This window comes from Drosophila rhopaloa, unplaced genomic scaffold (assembly GCF_018152115.1).
Source record: "Drosophila rhopaloa isolate 14029-0021.01 unplaced genomic scaffold, ASM1815211v1 contig_155, whole genome shotgun sequence".
NCBI classification, from domain to species: domain Eukaryota; kingdom Metazoa; phylum Arthropoda; class Insecta; order Diptera; family Drosophilidae; genus Drosophila; species Drosophila rhopaloa.
Window position 1 is genome coordinate 7,132,029 of NW_025335034.1, and position 19,641 is coordinate 7,151,669.

The following is a 19,641-nucleotide window of genomic DNA, read 5'->3' on the forward strand; positions in this document are numbered from 1 at the left end:
ACATTTGCATTTAACAAGAGCAAGTGGCCCGTCTCCGCCACCACGCCTATGCATTAATATCACAGTCCGTAGATAGAAGGCTTCGGCCTGCAGCTCTAATGATAGTTTGATTGGCCGCGTAATTTAATTAGAATTGGTCCAGCTGTACGGTTGGTGAAGTGCTCGGCACTTCCGTAAGTGCAGAAGCCAGATTCTGGCAAATAATTATCCGCATGGCACTCGACACGTTCGCGATTAAGATGGTTGTGATTGTGGTTCGCATGTTGACAAAAAGCGGCGCTGTCATTGTCATGTCCAACATGGCGTATGCGTAACAAAGCTAGCCAAAAAAGGCCAAATCACAGTCGCATATCACAACAACATCAAAAGAATCGATCAGCCGAATGCGAAAGCAATCAGCACCGTCGAATTGTATAGGTGGATAGCCGCTCGCCAGCTGGCGGCAGTTTTAACAGTAAATTGTCCCGAGTCGAGTTGTTTAGGGAAATACTTGTCGGGGCGAAAACAAGTTCGACTGCCTCCTGCAAATATACACTGAAAGAAATTCAAAATTTCATAATATTTACTAACACGAAGTGGGAAAGCTTAGCCATGTGAAAGATTTCTGTTTACTAAAGTGTAAACTTAAATATTATAAAAAAAACTAGCCAAACTACAAAAAAATCAAATGTCACCAGTAACACATAATGTATCATGTGAATTAAGCCAAATTAAAACCAGGTTTATTTGTTTTATTTGAATTATTACATATGTTTTTAATAAAATTTTTTAATTTTAGGATTTTTTTTTAAACAAATTTAAGTATTAAATAATTATAACAATAACCCTACTGTCTGTACTAGCCCAAAACTATGTAATTAAGTATTAGATTAAAAATAATTTTCCATGCTTAAACAAATAACGCAATTTGTATAACTTGCGGGGATTTGGTTCTGTGCAAAGTTGCAGAATTATCGCGTCACAAGCGTGCCTCAAAAAAAACAAATCTCGCGAAACGGCAATCACAAGTGTGGCCGACAAGCGAATCGGTTCGTAGAATTGTCCAGATGACATGGCGCATGTGTCACGCTTTCTTTTTGGGGAAGTCCGGATGCGCGAGATCAGCCGACGACTAGCCGGTTCCAAAGATGCTTCCTCACGGCCGCTGACGTTGCGATCTGGAAACGTGACACGGGTGTAAATTGAACCCAGATACGAATATATGTACATCTACCAGATACATGAACACGGCAGAACCACAGATTAATTGAAATTGGTTCAGCCACACCCTCTTTGTGTCTCGGGTTAATGGAAATCAATAAGATTTCGTTAATCAGTTTATTGAGAGTTCTTGCAGATCACTTTTTAAGCAGCAATCCGATGCCATAACATTTTCGGGAACAAATGACGCAACTTTAAAACCAATTCTCAATAAAATACCAGTTAAGAGTTTCGGTCCAAATTCGCATGTGAATCCTTTTTTTATCCAGCAGTAAACCCCCTAATAGGCATTTATTATTCTGATCATGAAACTCAGTTTCTTGAAATGCAGAATGCCTAATTAATAAAACAATTGAGGGAAGGAAGGTGATACTGTTTTATTGAACGCTTACCATAGAGTACCAAAAGTCCAAAAATTCGAAAAAATTATATTTTAAAAAATTAATTGATTAATTAAAAGATAAAACTGAGCAATTTGAATTTGCAACGCAAACAATGTCAGCTAATTAAATGCTAGATTGACTTATTAATATTAAATCGTGAGTATTGATCAGCATTCTACCTTTATTGTGGCTTTCTTCTTTAAAGTGAAGGCAATCTGTAAATAAGATACTGTCTTAGGAAAGTGGATGCTGGATTAAATCAAATGGAGTGAGCAACTCAAAATTTATTTTTTTAAAACAAGCTGTCAAGTTATAAAGTTAGGCATTCAAGGGGATGGTAATATATAAATAAAATAAATACTGTATTTAAATATTTAAAGTTTTTATGCACAATTTCAACGCTCTAGTAATAAAATTGCGCAAATGTTGAAACATTTTTTTCCATAGTGCAATATATAGAAATTCCTCGATTTTTATGGTCAATCAACAGCGAATGCAACTAGCGTTGAAATCGTAAAACTGCCGCCAAGAACGCAACTTTTAATATTCCAACTATTTAAGTTTTAATTGCCTTTACGGTAGTCAAAATAGAATACAAATTAACCTCATTTATTTTAAACTGTTAATTCATGTTTCGATTAAAATAAGTCAGTCATTTAGCTATTCATTAATTCGAAAATGAATTATTTAATCGATCAGCTGTCATATTTCCTTTCATTAAAATTAAATTAATATATGTACATGCAAATAAGACCACATTGTACTTTAATGATGCCTTTTGAGAGTTCCAAACTCTTTGCCCGCATCGTTGTTTGGATTTGCTGCTTTGGATTCTTGAGCGGAACACCCATTATTTGCTAATTAATACTCGATTAATTGGATATAATATTAATTTCGGATTCCTGGACATTCGAATGTGCCGGAGCTTTCTTTAACTATTCAATCAATTGACTGATTAACCTTGATACTGTAAGCAAAGATCGACTTCAGACTTGTCGACTATTTATGGAGTCCATTTTTTCTATGATTTGAACGAGCTCGGCTGCATCCATAAGCAGTGGGTATTTATTGAGTAATGATTGACTTAAAAGTCAGGGGACAGGCGCCTCGATGCAATACTTCAACTGCAAATTATCACACTGACTTCGTAATGGGTAGCACAACATGACTGCTAGCAGTCCCTCTCACATATGTATGAAGATCAACTTAACTGACAGATACAGCATCGGTCTACAAATTGCACCGATCCTCGGTTGGTTTGAAATTCCATTTTTAATTGCAAATTTACTTTCGCACGATACGAAATACTAACAATCGGGCGGTAAGTGCCGTAAATCACAATCACCGTTGGCCACAGTCTCCTCCGGCATGGCCAGACATAAATTCGACACTTGAGTAACTAAAAGGCGTTAGTAGTAATAAAGTTGTAATAGCATTCACATTCAAGTTCAAATACTATTCAAGCTTTAAAAGGCAGTAGCAATTGAGATCTGCGCACTAGAACTGAGTATATACTGATGAGAAATATTTGGGCAGAACATGTTTGCTACAAACAAAAAAAAAGTTTTTCAATTTTTCAAATTGGATTTTACACAAAAATTACCACTTAAGTCAAGAACACCGACGTGATACTCGCTACCCTTTTATAAAATAGCTTGCAGGGTACCTCCGAAAACTAAACTATTAATTTTATTAAATTACCAAAAATCCGTTTTCTAAAATATTTGAAAACCCATTTAGTTTGTCTAAGGATTTACTCTAATTTGATCGAAATATATATTATGAGTTTTATTTTGCCATCACCGTAAACACATCTGAAGGACAAATCCATTTAAATGCGGCTTTCTAGTTGTTATCTCACTTTCATCGAGCCATTTCGCTATTTCAGCTGTGTGTCATGCGAGGGATTTCCAAGCGTCTAGTGGGTAGGGAAATAATCATAACTGTGGCTAGCCAATTAGCAAGTGCGGGGACCGCCAGGAATTTCATTCTATTTCCTACGTCACCGGTCCGCTGAAAATGGCAGCCAAACTAAAGCGATACAAATTCTAATCTGGCGTCCACACTACTATATGTGAGCGGTAATTGCAGCGGCTGTAAGACCAGGAACTGGTTTTTTTCTGTCATTCTGGGCTCTGCCGCAGCCGCTGCCGCTGCTCTGCCATTCTTCACCTCAGCACTGCGACTGCGCAGCCCGCGGCGACTGAGACTGCGGCGGATCGGACGGATATATAAGATAGTCGGGTGCTGGGATTCTGATTAGTCTGCGAGCGCCGTTTACAAGTACATAGCACGTTAAGTTTCCAGAGTGCGTTGCAAGTTTTTTTGGGTTGTCCCCCAAAATCAAAAGTGAAACGCAAGTGAAGTGACCAAAAAGGAAGTTATCGATCTGGTAGACTCACTCATATAGAAGTAATAATAATAAGCGAAACGTGCTCAGTGTTAAACGGCCACAGAAAAACATTTGAAAGAGATATACAAAAACTGTTCAAATTATCAAGTGACAATCATTTTTAGAACCCACGGTACGTATACGTGACAATCAAAAAATTTTTAATATTTGATAAGCTCGCTTTCCCTAAATTAATATGCAAATTGGCTAGCCATGCATGTTAAGGAGCTTTAAACAAAATAATTCTCGCGTAATTTAATGCCCAAATCAAGTTCCTAATTTTCTTACAAAATTGCATCATTTCCGACAAAAATTATATAAAATGCATTAAGCTAATAATGAGCAAAAAAGGCAATTAGTATAAACTATTAAAATAGTAATTAATGGAGAGAACAAAACTGTTTTCACCTCGCTTCACAATTTTTATGCGCTAAGGTATCTTTTGTCGAAATGGTTACAAAGTAATTACTTTTCGTCTTTTTGCACTTCCAAATATTGTATTTAAATCAACTAATTCAAATTTAATTTTAATGATTTTTAAAATGCCAACAGACGAGACCTGCTCTGTATTCTAGAACCCAAAACAGTAACTCAGTTTTGTGTACTTAACCAGTTTATTGAAAAAACGTCACAATTCGAGGAAGTAAACGAGATGCTTAAAATAAAAAGGAAACTTGATTTGCTAAACGGCTCATTCCCTGGGAATGCACTCGAAATGCAAACGGCAAACAGAATTCAAGGCGGGGCGAGGTCATAAAATGTAATGACACAGGGGGTAAATTAATTAGCGCAGCTCTAAAGTGAAGATAATAGCCTCTTTTTCTTAGAAGCTGCTGGCAGTTGCAGTTGGTTTTCTAGCTTTTAGCACCTGGTTCTTACCCAACCACTTGGCTTGTCAGACACACCATTGACATAATGAACGCTAACATAAGTACCTAGCAAATGACATTTAATTTGTCTAAGCGTGGCTAACAAATCGCTTGCTACACATCTGTGAACTGTTATTAAGAGCGACCACGGCGTATACTTATGATCGGTAGCCAACGGTGATGGATTTATAATTGCAATTGAGTCATTGGCCAGAGTGATCGGCTATTAAGTATGTTAAGTATGTGCTAAACGAGTGTCGCATATCGATTACAAGTACTGTTTATGGTGCACAATTTGCATATGCCGACTTGGACTTGGCTCGCTAATGAGCTTGCGAAATGATTCCCTCATTGACGTAAGAATCTTTGCAGAGATCGTTAGTTTTGTGTTCTTGAGTGCGGTTTTTTCTATACGGGCTTGTCATCCAATTGACTCGGAAATACTGCGGAAAACAACAGCGGCGGTGGGGAAAAAATCCCCACTCAGACAAAAACAGATCACACTCACCGGGGACGACCCCAATGCCGTGCAGATGCAGTGCGCCCACCATGGCTTAAATTAGACGCTTTTTACTCAATTAAGCAAATCAGTCACGGCAAAAAACGTAGTAATACACCCAATAAAAGAGCAGAAGCGGACTTTGACAGAGAGAACAGTTGTGTTTTGATTCGCCCGCCTCCCACGACGGTTCGACAAATTAATTAGCCACACTCTTTGGAACTGCCACCAGCGGAAACATTTTACCGACACGAGATACTAGATAAACTCAGCGACCTTAGGCAATGTTGTTGATCTGGCAAGTGCAGCCGTTGTGGAGGTACTACCAACAGTCATTCAACCCTGCCGAATCGCAGCCAATAATTATGTAAATTACAATTACATGGCACGCTGATAATTATGGAACGATTTTCCAAAAGCCCCAGAGCCACAGAGCCCACTGAAAACAATCTAACACAAGTGCAACCTTGGGCGGAAAATTATAAGCAGCACTCGTACTCTGCTCGGTGTGTCGGTCTTAAATGCTTTTCAATCGAGCCACTGGCACCTAGCTTTTTATGGTTTTTTCGTTAGTTTAATGGCAACAGGGGCAACAGTAATAACATTAAATCAGCCGCATGGATTTCACCTCATCAACAGAGGCAGCGAAGGTGAACAGAAGTCGCTGGATGCATTAAATCGATGATGTGAAATGCTAAGCACCATAGGGGCTTAAGAATTCACTCGAGCCGCGGGACCAAAACAATGGACTTGAGCAGCATTGTATGCAGATACAATATATGTACTACTGTACGTACTATATGCTGGCATCGAGACACTCAAATATGTATTGTCGGCAAACATAGCACAAGTTGTGTATGCAAGTGAACAAACTAATTGGACTCACACGGCGCATACGTAATGGGCGCTTGGGAAATGATTTCTGCCTAGCCTTGAAATTGTTACGTATACGCCCCGTAAACCGTTGTAAATTGCTTGGCTGCCAAAAAATGTGTGCCAGTCAACCAAGAACCAAGAACCAGAACCAAGCAAGACTGAAACCAGAACCAGAAGCAGACAAGACTGGGCCAGCGGCGAATTTTTAGCTTCGATATTGCGCAATTGAAGTATAACCTGCTTGGCGCTTAACAGCCGCGATGGTTACAACTAACTTCCACCGTCCACCTTCACTTTACTTCCATTCCATTTCCTCCTCAGTCGGAGAGGAAGCGGAAATAAATAACTAATTCATACCGCAACGGCCCAAGAAGCTTCCTGACCACCTCGCTTTTCCCTGTGACCACGCCTTTCCCGCTTCCCCAATCGGAGTGCCTTAATGAGATCGCAAGTCCACTCAAATTTTAAAACCAAATCAGAGATTAGCATTAGGAAAGGCCAGGGGTACGCGTAATTGCCGTTCTTGAGCCTCTAGACGGCTGCTTGTCTTCATGTTTTGGATTAGAGCGCTTGACATTGGAGCCAGGCAGAATCAGATACAGGTAGTAGATTCAGTCTCGGACAACAGAAATGGTCGGCACAATGACATTTTAGCTGGGTTTTATGGCACGCCAATGGAACTTAACGAACATGAGCATAAGGTTAGAGCAGCTTAAAGACCTCCAGCAATCTTGGGCCTGCGGATCGGGCAATTGGATTGCTTAATGCAATTAACGAGTTAACATGCCGCATTCCAAGCGGTTTTTTAGGCTTCTAGCCAAGTCCGTCGACCGAGCGATAAAATTTCAACTATGTGAATTCTTTAAATAACAGTCTAGACCGGCTAGATTAGGATACACCTATGTATGTAAAAGGGGAACATTTCCAAACTAAATTATTTTATAAATATATAATTTGAATACTGCATAATAAAGTGCACTAGGCGAGATATACTAAATATAGTACATACACATGCATTACCAATGGCGAAACAGAACTGAATTCATAGTATAAGCCCACATTTATTAATCTGACTGTAATTAGTATCAGCAAACAAGTGGCTATGCAAATGAATTAAATAATAATACGTACTTTGAAGGAGGAACACTAGTTCCCTATTCACCAAACCAGTAATGAAAGTATGTCGGATAGGTTATAGAAAATATGGTGCTAAGCGTAGAGATAAAAATGTCGCCATAATTTAAAATTACATGTGGCTGTTGCCAAGTGGTGTTTAAATACCAATACGAAATAACACCTAAGGAAATAAAAACCAAGATTGCTGCTAATTACAATTAACTTGGTAATCTAAAATATATTTCTTTGTTGAAATACCGCCGATAGGATGATCAAGAGTTAATTTTATTTATATTTAATTATTTTTAACATATTTGGAAATTAAATATAATATAATACATATGTGCATACCTTTGTTATAAATTCTTATACATATACATTTTTGTTCACTATGAACGGGTTAAACTGATGTAAATGTATTTAATAACCCTTGAGTTCACTTGAACTGACAAATATTTTTTTTTTTATTAAAGAATAATATTTAAGTTAACTCATTTACAAGTAAGATATGATTGGTAATTTGTTTGTTTAACTCGATCACTTGTATAGATGGGAGTAAATTGAATATGTGATTCCTAATAATTGTGAAAAAATGTATTCCCTGGTAATTTTTTAAAAATTTATATCTAAAAATCTACCTCATCAAATCGTGGTGCACAAACAGTATTTATTTTTCTCAAAAATCGCCCACTAAGATAATTTGCCGCTCCTTTACAAGCCCCGAAAACGCGCGGTCCACTGACGCCTCTGATCAGACGTCTATATTATATAACTGCACAAGGGTATTAAAAGTCGAAATTAACTAGCGTTCTGGTTTAAAATTTTTCACTTTCGCGCTGTATTTAGAAATTGCTCCGATGTCAAGTAAGTTTAGCTTACCTTATTTGAAGCCTGGCACTTTGGAACTGCTAGACAAATTACTTGACCAAACTTTAGTAGCTAAGAAATTCAAATCCAAATATGGTTGGATTTTGTTACTACAAGTTTTCTATAGATTTACAAGTCATATAGTTAACTTTATCGTTTCCAAGTGATTCAAGTGGCTTAAAATCACTTTTAAGTCGAACCACTCGGACTCATTTAAGTCATAGAGTCTTGTATAACTTGAAATGCTTCAGACTTTGTTTTTTTAACTTGAAGTGACTGAACCTTTTAGTGAACTTATAGGTTTACACTTCAAAATTTAATTTTGCTCTACCTTGAACCTACAATAAGTCAACAAAAAAATAAATATTTAAGTTCTAGTATATTAATAAAATTTTCGCAATCTTTAGAGACTAGAATTCAATCAAATAAATAATGCTCCTGGTAAATCTATAAGTTTGAGCCTGGCTTAAAATTAATTTATTCTAATAATTGATTGTGAGAGCGCTCCATTAGCTCGATGCGCTATAAATATGCACGTATAACTAATTACTACGGCAATAAAGTAATAATACAAGTTGGGAGTAATAATGAAAATTAAAAACTCCCTTGGTGACATACTAAATAGAAAAGAATCCTAATTTAATTTGCTTGCATATTTAATTAAAATTGTTTACTACTGCAGATAACACCCTTTACAGATAACACCATTTCAAGATGGGTTCGCTGCCACAGTTGTCGATTGTTAAGGGTCTGCAGCAGGACTTCGTGCCGAGAGCTCTGCACCGCATCTTCGAGGAGCAGCAGCTGCGGCACGCCGACAAGGTGGCTCTAATCTATCAGCCCGATAGTCCAGGACACGGAATGGTGCCTTGTCAGAGCAGCTATCGCCAGATGAACGAGCGGGCAAACCGGGCGGCCCGTCTCTTGGTGGCCGAGACCCATGGCCGCTTCCTGCAGCCCAACAGCGATGGGGACTTCATCGTGGCCGTGTGCATGCAGCCGTCGGAGGGACTGGTGACCACACTGCTGGCCATCTGGAAGGCTGGTGGCGCCTATTTGCCCATCGACCCCAGCTTCCCGGCGAACCGCATCCACCACATCCTGCTGGAGGCGAAGCCCACCCTGGTGATCCGCGACGACGACATCGATTCGGGCCGTTTTCAGGGAACTCCCACCCTCTCCGCCACGGAACTGTATGCCAAATCCCTTCAGCTATCTGGCTCCAATCTGCTCTCGGAGGAGATGCTGCGCGGCGGCAACGACCACATTGCCATCGTCCTCTACACCTCGGGCAGCACGGGTGTGCCGAAGGGCGTGCGTCTGCCGCACGAGAGCATCCTCAACCGCCTCCAGTGGCAGTGGGCCACCTTCCCGTACACGGCCAACGAGGCCGTGAGCGTTTTCAAGACGGCTTTGACCTTCGTCGATTCGATTGCCGAGCTCTGGGGTCCCCTGATGTGCGGCCTGGCGATTCTCGTGGTTCCCAAGGCAGTGACCAAGGATCCACAGCGATTGGTTGCCCTGCTGGAGCGGTACAAGATCAGACGTCTGGTGCTGGTGCCGACTCTGCTGCGGTCGCTGCTCATGTATCTGAAGATGGAGGGAGGGGGAGCTGCCCAGAAACTTCTGTACAACCTCCAGATCTGGGTCTGCTCAGGGGAACCCCTATCCGTGGCCCTAGCCAGCAGCTTCTTCGACTACTTTGACGAGGGCGTACATCGGCTGTACAACTTCTATGGATCCACAGAGGTAATGGGCGATGTCACCTACTTTACGTGCGAGAGCAAGAAGCAGCTGAGTTTGTACGACAATGTGCCAATAGGTGAGGATTATTTCAGAATCTTCGTTTCCATTTAACCCATTTCCCCTAATCTTGTAGGCATTCCTGTGTCCAACACTGTTGTCTATCTGCTGGATACCGACTATCGTCCCGTAAAGAACGGCGAGATTGGGGAGATCTTTGCTTCGGGACTCAACTTGGCTGCTGGTTATGTTAACGGACGCGATCCTGAGCGCTTCCTGGAGAATCCACTGGCTGTGGAGAAGAGTAAGTGTTGATATACCTTTCTTTGACTGAACTAAAATAACAAAAACTTTAAGTCACTTATTTACCATAACCATCACTGTACTTTAAATTATTCCGAATTGTAACCCGAATTTACCCCCCAAGAATACGCCCGTCTGTATCGCACCGGGGACTACGGATCCCTAAAGAACGGAAGCATTATGTACGAGGGACGCACCGACTCGCAAGTGAAGATCCGAGGCCATCGCGTCGACCTTTCCGAGGTGGAGAAGAACGTGGCCGAACTACCGCTGGTGGAGAAGGCCATCGTGCTCTGCTACCATGCCGGCCAGGTGGATCAGGCCATTTTGGCCTTTGTCAAGCTGCGCGACGATGCCCCCATGGTCACCGAGATGCAGATGGAGGCGCGCCTTAAGGACAAGCTGGCCGATTACATGACGCCCCAGGTGGTCATCCTTGAGCATATTCCGCTGCTGGTAAACGGCAAGGTGGATCGCCAGGCGTTGCTCAAATCCTATGAAACGGCCAACAACAACGAAGGCGACTCAAGCATAGTTCTAGACTTTGACTACTCCCAGGTGCCCGAGGATCTGAAGCTCACGGCTCGTGATCTGTTCGAGACAGTGGGTGGCGTAATTGGACGCTCCACAAGGGCAACCTTGGCCCCCCACAGCAACTTCTACGAGCTGGGCGGTAACTCGCTGAACTCCATCTTCACGGTGACCCTGCTGCGCGAGAAGGGCTACAACATCGGCATTTCCGAATTCATTGCGGCCAAGAATCTGGGCGAGGTTATCGAGAAGATGGCAGCCAACCATGACTCAGTGCAGCTGGAGGAGGAGTCGCTGAATGCCTGTCCGCATCTGAAGATGGAGGCGGTTCCACTGCGCCTGGAGCACCGCCAAGAAGTGATAGAGTGAGTAGTTTTTGACAGAGATGTCATTGATGTTGAATGTACTAATTCCGTAACTCCCGCGCAGCATCATTGTGGCTAGCTTCTTTAATAAAGCCGACCTGGAGCAGTGGCTAAAGCCTGGCGTGTTGAGAACCGACTACAGTGATATTCTGAACGTAAGTACAAATCGTAGACCTGTGGTTTAACAAGACAAAATTTGTTCCCCCTCATAATTCCGCAGGACATTTGGAATGTGTTGGTGGAGCGAGACTTGAGCTTCGTGATCTACGATCGCAACACAGATCGCATCATTGGCACAGCGCTGAACTTTGATGCGCGAAACGAGCCCGAGGTCGACATCAAGTCCAAGCTGCTAATCGTCTTCGAGTTCCTTGAGTTCTGCGAGGGTCCAATCAGGTGAGTTAGTCATAAGTGCCCTTCGATCAATGTGCTCACTGTGGGTCTCCAACAGGGACAACTACCTGCCCAAAGGCCTGAACCAGATCCTGCACTCGTTTATGATGGGAACCGCCGAGAAGCTGAATCCCCGCGAGAACATCGCCTGCATGCACTTCATGGAGCACGAGGTGCTGCGGGTGGCCCGCGAGAAGCAGTTTGCCGGCATCTTCACCACCAACACCAGTCCGCTGACACAGCAACTGGCCGACGTCTACCACTACAAGACGCTCCTCAACTTCCAGGTCAACGAGTACGTGCACTCCGACGGAAGCCGTCCCTTCCAGGATGCTCCGGACGAGCAGCGCGCCATCGTCCACTGGAAGGAAGTGGCCAAGTAGGACCGCCCCGTCCGACGGGCCTGTCAGCGAATCAGATCTGCAGCGAATTTATCACGCACAACGTATTATATTTAACTATTCTAGTTAGCGTACGACCTAGTATTAGCCCTAGGCATAGTGTAACTTGGCGAGAAGTTTCGTAAGTTTGTGTTGACTAGTTGTAAGCTTCCCACTTCGAGACAATTAAAGAAACAACAATTGATAAATAACGACATCGGTATTTGATTTTACTGACGCTCACTTGACCGTGGATTCTTCCAACTTTTTGCAATGAGATATCCCTAGATAGTGAATGGAAATGTTAAACTTATATTGTTTTTCCGTAAATATTTGAACTGAAGTTTACCCGACCCACATTTCCCGACATAAACTAAATGTAACGTTTTTAACATTAAAGCCATAAATACATATGCTAGGTTTATTGTTTGTCTATTACACATTTCAAGATTTAAGTTAATTTTGCTGTAGTTGCTGCGGCTCATACATATATAACTATAACTATATATTTTCATTGGATTTCTAATGAATAACGAGCGCAAATTAGCGTCTTTAAATTTTATGCTGCTTGGTAAGATAATTACACACTTTTTACTCGACAATAATTACATAATGCTAGATATATATATGCGGATTTGAAATGCATGAGTGTTTGCTTGTGGTGTGTCTTCTTATGTGATCGGTCCGAACGTTCACTTCTGGCCCATCCGCCTTTTTAACTGCTCTCCAGTGAAGCGTTCAACCAGAGGTGAATATGCCTGTGTGCTTAGATGAATGGTTGTTTGTTTGTGGATGTGTGAACGGGCGTGTTTACTAAATGTTTAAGCGCTAGCCTTTACTACATACTAAACAACTGTACAGCTAATTTACCTTAATTATTATAGTTTCATTATTTCCAGCATTTCTTAGGGTGCTTTGCTGACTGCGGGAGGATTGGGGAAAGGAGAGTTTTAGTAGCTAATAAGGGGTGGCGGCGGAGCATCCCGTGCAGAACGGATGACAAATCAAAATATATAATTCATAATCCATATACGCATATTCAGGTTCAGCCTGGCTGTCCATGTTCACTTGGTGCTGCGAACTATGCGTATGACCCTCGTGGACTATGAGGCGACGCTCTGGTCCTGTAGCCTGTAGTTCTGGAATGTCTTCCACTCGCCGGTGTTGTAGTCCAGCCGTATGTGCGATTCTACCAAACACAGGGCCGTGTTGCCGTTATCCTGTTGAACTTTTTCCTACAAAAATTAAACAAACACTGGATTAACCAAATTCACCAACAGAAAATAAATATGCATTACCTAAATAACAATATTACTTATTATTATATTATTATATTAATGAAAAAACCATCCCGTTTTCGTCAATACTCTTAAAACATCTTATATTTTTATTGTACAAGTGTTTACCTCTTGTTTAAATTTGGCATTTATATTTGATCATATTGAGTTTTTTAAACAAGTTTAGTAAAAAATCTAAAAAGATTGCAATTTCTCTAGGACATCAATTTTATGATCATATTTTCAAAAACATTGTAAGTACCAAGCGATATTTTCTCGTGTCATATTGGAAGCACGTTTTGTTTAATCCGAAACGGGGGCATAAAGAGAAGTCCCAAATACCTTACCTCAGTTTCTCCCAATTTTATGACCAGCACATTTTCATTATTCGGGCGGGGGTTCTCACGCAGACCTGCCATAAAGCCAAGGATAAGAGCTTTGTCCGGTCTTGAGACGCGATTCGCCTTGCGGAACATTTCATGCGCTTTGTGCACGTGCTCGTTCTGGAATAAATCCGACGGTTTAAATTAAATATAAACAAAATCTCTACACTCTTCATACCGATAGCGAGAGTCCGCGCCGCTGTGGGGCCTGCTGCGATTGCTGTTGCGTAGCTTGCTGTTGCTGCTGTGGTTGCTGATGCTGCGCTTGCACCTGGACCTGGACGGTGCGCGCGATCCCCGCATTCGGGTTGCCCGGTTGGCCCTGGCCACCGCTGGTGGTGGAGGTGACCAAACGCTGCTGCAGGGTCGGAGCCGGCTTGTGTTGGACCAGGATTTGTTGCTGCTGCTGGCGCGGCTGCTGCTGTGGCGCCGCCGCCGCCGTGCTCGATTGGGAAATAATCGTGCGCTGCGTGCTGCCCGGCGCCGCCTGCACCTGCACCAGCTGCGGCTGCTGGCCCGGCCGTTGTATCAGCGTCAGGCCCTGCGGTAGCGTGGTCAAGCCTCCACCAACGTTGGTCATCACTGGCCGAATGATGGTCTGCTGCTGAGACTGATAAAAATATTATTAGTTAAAATGTCCTAAAAATCGTTAAAGAGTTTTGGGACGGACGTCTCAAATCCTTCGGTTTATATTTCTTGAACAATATTTTAAAACCATACAAGTTGCTTCTTTTAAAATATATTTTGATCACTTAGTTTTGACTCTTAAAAAATATTTATTTTTTTAAAGTTATTGAAAAAATGTGAGGGCTAATGTATTTGAAAAGAGTCATTTTTATGAGTCGAGTTATTTTATTTTTAATTTTACTGTACAAATTATCGTAAAATTAGGTTTAATAATTGTATATGCTATCTGTTGGTAAGTTCTCTGGTGAATTCTAATGTACACCTCAAATTAACTTTGTTCAACTTTTGAAAATAATTAAATCAAATTTTTAATAAAGATTGTTTAAATGTTGTATTATTATACATTATTATCACTAATAAAAAAAAAAAGAACTGTATAAAAAAAAATTGGAATCGATTTACCATTAACCTCTTATATCTTAAAATATACCTTGTCAAAAATATGTGGCATACAATTTTTTATTTTTACTAAATAAGAAATAAAATAAAAAGGTTTTTGAATTCTATACATCCAAAATTAAAGAAGTCACAGAGTCTTGAACTAATATGATAGTTATCAATTAATTTAACAAACTCTTTTCCTGTTGTTTTACTTACATTGCCGATGACGTTGGTGGGTTGCTGCTGTTGCACTATGACGTGTTGCCCACCAAGCGAACTGGTTGGTATGAGGGTAGGCAGGATCTGCTTGCCGGGCTGTTGTTGCTGCAACTGCACACCGGTCGAGGGCGTAGTCTTCACCAAACTCGGCGGTCCAGCCGTAGTGGTCATAAGCGTGGTACCGCCAAGCCCTTGCAGGTTTCCCACATTGCTGATGGGTATTTGCTGGTACATGTCGCCGCCGATGTTGCGCAGTATAACGCCCTTCTGGGTGAGTATGATGGTCTTGTTCTTGCCGGACGTAGGTGATACGTTCAGAGCAGAAACGCCACCCGCCCCAACTGCTCCAGTTGGTTGCATGATGACCTGTGACAACTTGGGCTGCTGGGTGGCCGTCGTGTTGGCCACGATCGTGTGTTGAGGATGGGGTTGTTGCTGCTGCATCTGGGCCTGCATATGCTGCTGCTGGGCTGCCTGAGATGCTGGTTGGATGGTGACTGGCCGGTTGGGCAGCTGTACGTTTTGAATGTTTAGAGTGGTCGTCTGCCCGGGGGAAACCACTGCCGCCGAGGTGGCCACCAGAGGAGGCGGATTCGAGGAAACCACAGCGGTAGCCTGCTGCGGTTGGGTCTGGCGCAGAGGAGTCATCACTACGCTCGATGTGCCTGAGGTCTTCAGCAATATCTTTGTAGGTGTCTGGCCATTTCCGCCTGGAGTGGTGGCTTGGTAAAGCGTCGTGGTCTGTGGCAAAGGTCGACTGTGGGAGAACGATGTTAGCGTTGGCAACATAGTTTGCTGCTGAATATGTTGCGGTTGCTGCTGGGGCGTAGCCAGGATATACTGCGTTTGCTGCTGTTGCGGCGCCTGTTGCTGTGGCAGCTGCTGCTGTTGCGTCTGCTGTTGGATTTGTTGGTGCAACAGTTGCTGCTGCTGGTGCTGCTGCTGTTGTTGTTGCTGCTGCTGTTGGGAAACGGCCGCTGCACTTGAGGTTCCAGCCTGTTGTTGGGCTCGTTTTGCGGGTTGAATAATAGTCTGCGATATAATCACCGGTCCGCTGTTGGTAGCCGTCTTTAGTTGGCTGAGCGGCATCGTCTTTATGGCTTGCGACGGTATTGTCGTGGTAGTGGTGGATGCAGTACTACTGCTGGGTATGGCCAAAGCCTTCTAAATAATAATAATAAATAAGGAAACACTGATTAGTATGCGGTATATAAGTATTAATTATAATAATAATAATAAGTAGCTCAAAGAAAAAATTCAATGGAATCAAATTAAGTTTTTAAAACAACTAAAAACCATTATATATTTAACATTGTGGTTGGTCCACAACCACACTGTCTCCTTTTTATATTGGCTGATTTGGCGGGGAATAAACTTTTTCGAAAACCAACAAATATTATTTTAAGTTTTTGGTGTTGACAAGTTTCCATATTCATATTTCAGTTCTGTTTTTAATTAAAATGAAAAACACCTGTAGAATATTTGGAAATTTTTTGTTATTTCCCAAAACAAAAAGAAATTTTGTAGATGTATTAAACGACCCTGTTGATTTTTAATAAATTATCTTAGCTTAAAAAAAAAATTCCTAGTTATACTTGTGTCGCTTGCACTATATAAAGTTTTTCTTCTAAAACAACTTACCGCTCTTTGAGCGCTCGGTGAGGATGCCAGGATGACGGGGGTTGAGCTATTGATCAGAAGCGGGGGCTGCGGCTGCTGCGACGTCTGTTGAACCTGCACCGTCTGCGGCTGCTGCTGTACTTGCGGTTGGGATTGACTTCCACTGGGGCCTGCCGCTGCGGCAGCAGCAGCTTTCGCCTTGGCGGACGTGATCTTCACAGAGATGTTGTTGGGCAGATTGGCCAGTGGATTTGTCACCTGGCGTAATTGCTGCGGGGTGAGGAGGGTAGACGCAGTTCCCGCACTTGTCGAGGGTGAGACGCCTGTAGCCCGCAGCATAGGCTTGATGTCCAGCTTTTCCATCTTTATAGTAGTGTTGCCCACGGTGGTTGTGGCGGAGCTTGTGGTGGCTCCATTGTTCTGTCTCTTCTGAGGCGAACTTCGAATAAGCAGGTGCGGGGTTCGCTGCACCAAGCTAGGCGGCTGCTGCTGGATTATGACGCGCTGCTGCTGGCCCTGTGTCGACGGTGATGTCTCGATCTTTTCCAGCTTGATGCTGGCGGGTACTATAATCTCCTCGCTCTTGATCTCGATTTCCTGCTTGATTCGTTTTGGGGTGTGATTGAAGCTGTTGTTGTTGTTTAGCTTTGCTGCTGATTTTGGAGTGCGCGGCGTCTTCAACTTAGCCTCGACTGAGGGTTTTCCAGGTTGAACATCTGTCACGGAAGTGGCGGTAGCCTGGGCAAAATCCAGAGTGGCTGTAGCGTACTCCGGCGTCTCGGAGTCGCACTCCATTGTTGTTTTGTCAGCCATCTCCTCGTCCTGCGGCTCTTCCAAGCTGCCAGCGCTCTGGTTGAGCAGTTGTGGCTCCATTTTGATTTCGAAACTGTTGTTGGCCGATGTGGGCGTGACGGGTGTTTCTCCTCCACTGGCAGTTGCTGCATCCGTTGGAGAACTATCGCCAGCATTGGCCGCTGCTGCCGTGGCCGCTGCAGCTGCCGCAGCCGCCTGTTGCTGCTTCTGCTCCTGCTTCTTCTGCTGCTCCTCCAGCTGCTGTTCACGTTTGCGCTTCTTGGCTGCGGCATAACCCAGCGGCTGTTCGGTAAACTCGATTAGTTTGATGCCGCCATCCTTGCGTCCAGCGGGCGTGCGACTGAGATTTGGCCGCTGTGCAGCGTTTCCCGGCACCGTGGCCGAACGGAATCCTGTCGTGGGCATCCGCGATGGAATACCTTTGAGCGGAGTGGTGTCAGTCATCTTGCGGGGCATGCCACGTGACCGGAGCGGAATTGTTGGCGCCGAGGCCTTCTTCAACGAGGACTGCGCATCCGCAGATTTGTGCAGCAGCTCGGTCCGCAACTGAGCGCTTTTTGGCTTGCGTTTCAGCGTAAAATGCTTGACGGGAGCAGGCTGTTGGCCCACCTGTAATGAAAACAAGGATTAGTTCGAATTAAAGTGAGTTTTTATTTATTTTAATACCCACCACTGAGATCAGCGCGTTCTTGTTCAGGTACTGGCACTCGAGGGGCAGCATACCCAGGTCCGAGTGCTTAGTTACCAACTTGCGCAAGTCATTGACCATGTCTGTGAAGATGGGACGCGTGTCCTCGTAATCGGAGATCTCTGTGTTTAACGAGCTGGTGGCCGGGAAGGTCTTCATCGTCTCTGCCAGCATGGAGACCCAAAGCTCCGAGTCCAGACCGGCCACCTCAATCACCTCTTCAAGCTCCGCCTTCCACTGAAAAGCGTATTTAAATTAACAATATTTGGATAAGTTTTCTTTGTATAAACGAAGTCTAATTACCCTTGGAGAAGGAATATAATACAATAATAAAATAAAATACAATCGAATATATCCTTTTTAAATTCATAAAAATATAATTTCGATTTATATGTTGTAATGAATCGTTCCATGTCCAAAACATGTTCATAATATTGCGCCTATTGTATGAAAATATTTTTATATCGATCTACATATATAAAATGTTTCGTTCCGCCAAATTATTTATATTGATCTTAGTCCGATACTTACGCAAATATCTTTTAAATAATATTGCGCCTATTGTATGAAAATATTTTAATATCGATCTACATATATAAAATGTTTCGTTCCGCCAAATTATTTATATTGACCTTAGTCCGATATTTACGCAAATATCTTTTAAATCAGAACAGTTACAAACCCTATTTAAATATATTCAAAAACACAAAATTAAAGGAAATCGGTTCCAATAGTGCTTAAACTGAGCGCTCATCGGAAATGCCTTCTTCACTGCGTTGCAAACGTGTGGCTAAACTAGGAATACCTTTTGACAAAAGTATAACAAACAAATGAATCCGCGAGCCACCCACAACAGCCCACTCTCACACACCTAAACACGCGAGAGAGCAAAAGTGTCGCAGAGAGAGAAATGTGTACACAAAAGTAGAAGTGGCGGGAAACGTATTCAATATTTATTTTCACCAGCCATCGAAATCACCCGTCGGTAATCACAAAAAAAAACGATGGGTACACGTTTAGACACTTTCCAGCTGATGGGATTTATTATATTTGCCGACTTTTTACACATTTTCAGCATTTTTGTTTCACCAACAGCAAGTGTACGCTCTATACGTGTGCGAGTGTCGCTGTGTGGGTGCTCTGGTGTACTTTTTCAACAGACACACCAACGCCATTTACCTCTTCCACCAGACGGCGCGGAATGTGAAGGAAACTGAGGAGGAGCTTCAGCTTGACCTGCGTCTGCAGGTCCGGGAAGCACTCCTTGATGTTGCGCAGCACCTCCTTGTTCAGCTGCGAGCAAATCGAGCCATTTATCCACGAGTCGTTCGAGGTGCCCAGTTTATTATGCAGCCACAGTGATGTGTCGCTGTCCCTTACGTTCGCCATTTTTAACGCCTTACGCCTGTACGCACGCGGGGCACACACTGCTCTTTATGCCAAACGCTGACCCGCCCTGTTGCACGGCAATGTTTAATTTCGTTTTTCACTTTCCGCCGCCCAGCACGTCAACAAAACATACGGAAAATCCTTCGAAAAATTGTAGTAGGAAGCGCACGCACACATCAAAAGACCGAAAAAAGTGTTGCCACATGTCAAACACTAGTGTGTGTACAGTGCAGTGTTGCAAAGCGGCGTAGCTAACAGCGCCCCGTG

General features: G+C 42.9%; 2 protein-coding genes across 4 annotated transcripts; one reads left to right on the forward strand and one right to left on the reverse strand.

The window, feature by feature from the left end:
* Positions 1 to 3,859: 3,859 nt before the first annotated feature.
* On the forward strand, positions 3,860 to 12,129 carry LOC108048959 (mycosubtilin synthase subunit C). 2 transcript variants are annotated; one of them, XM_017129933.1, is made up of 7 exons: positions 3,860 to 4,108; positions 8,885 to 10,024; positions 10,082 to 10,249; positions 10,373 to 11,144; positions 11,209 to 11,299; positions 11,365 to 11,540; positions 11,596 to 12,129. In XM_017129933.1, exons 2-7 carry the CDS (start codon positions 8,917 to 8,919, stop codon positions 11,918 to 11,920), a joined length of 2,640 nt encoding a protein of 879 aa, XP_016985422.1. In that variant the 5' UTR covers positions 3,860 to 4,108; positions 8,885 to 8,916; the 3' UTR covers positions 11,921 to 12,129. The 2 variants fall into 2 exon arrangements, with proteins under 2 accessions (XP_016985422.1, XP_016985423.1); XM_017129934.1 differs by having other exon boundaries at positions 8,901 to 10,024.
* A 180-nt stretch (positions 12,130 to 12,309) lies between these two features.
* Positions 12,310 to 19,576, reverse strand: LOC108048949 (negative elongation factor A). 2 transcript variants are annotated; one of them, XM_017129922.2, is made up of 7 exons: positions 19,165 to 19,576; positions 17,968 to 18,222; positions 16,506 to 17,906; positions 14,862 to 16,025; positions 13,756 to 14,187; positions 13,542 to 13,697; positions 12,310 to 13,152 (listed from the first exon to the last, which is right to left on the reverse strand). In XM_017129922.2, exons 1-7 carry the CDS (start codon positions 19,372 to 19,374, stop codon positions 13,021 to 13,023), a joined length of 3,750 nt encoding a protein of 1,249 aa, XP_016985411.1. In that variant the 5' UTR covers positions 19,375 to 19,576; the 3' UTR covers positions 12,310 to 13,020. The 2 variants fall into 2 exon arrangements, with proteins under 2 accessions (XP_016985411.1, XP_016985410.1); XM_017129921.2 differs by having other exon boundaries at positions 14,862 to 16,028; positions 19,165 to 19,575.
* Between the last annotated feature and the right edge of the window lie 65 nt (positions 19,577 to 19,641).

Bases quoted from the DNA above. Each gene is read 5' to 3' on its own strand.
- LOC108048949 (XM_017129921.2), bottom strand. From the start codon at position 19,374: ATGGCGAACGTAAGGGACAGCGACACATCACTGTGGCTGCATAATAAA. The intron at 17,907-17,967 runs GTGGGTATTAAA...TTTTCATTACAG, and splicing joins AGAACGCGCTGATCTCAGTG to GTGGGCCAACAGCCTGCTCC. The intron at 13,698-13,755 runs GTATGAAGAGTG...GATTTATTCCAG, and splicing joins GGCGCGGACTCTCGCTATCG to AACGAGCACGTGCACAAAGC.
- LOC108048959 (XM_017129933.1), top strand. From the start codon at position 8,917: ATGGGTTCGCTGCCACAGTTGTCGATTGTTAAGGGTCTGCAGCAGGAC. The intron at 10,250-10,372 runs GTAAGTGTTGAT...TTACCCCCCAAG, and splicing joins TCCACTGGCTGTGGAGAAGA to AATACGCCCGTCTGTATCGC. The intron at 11,145-11,208 runs GTGAGTAGTTTT...ACTCCCGCGCAG, and splicing joins CACCGCCAAGAAGTGATAGA to CATCATTGTGGCTAGCTTCT.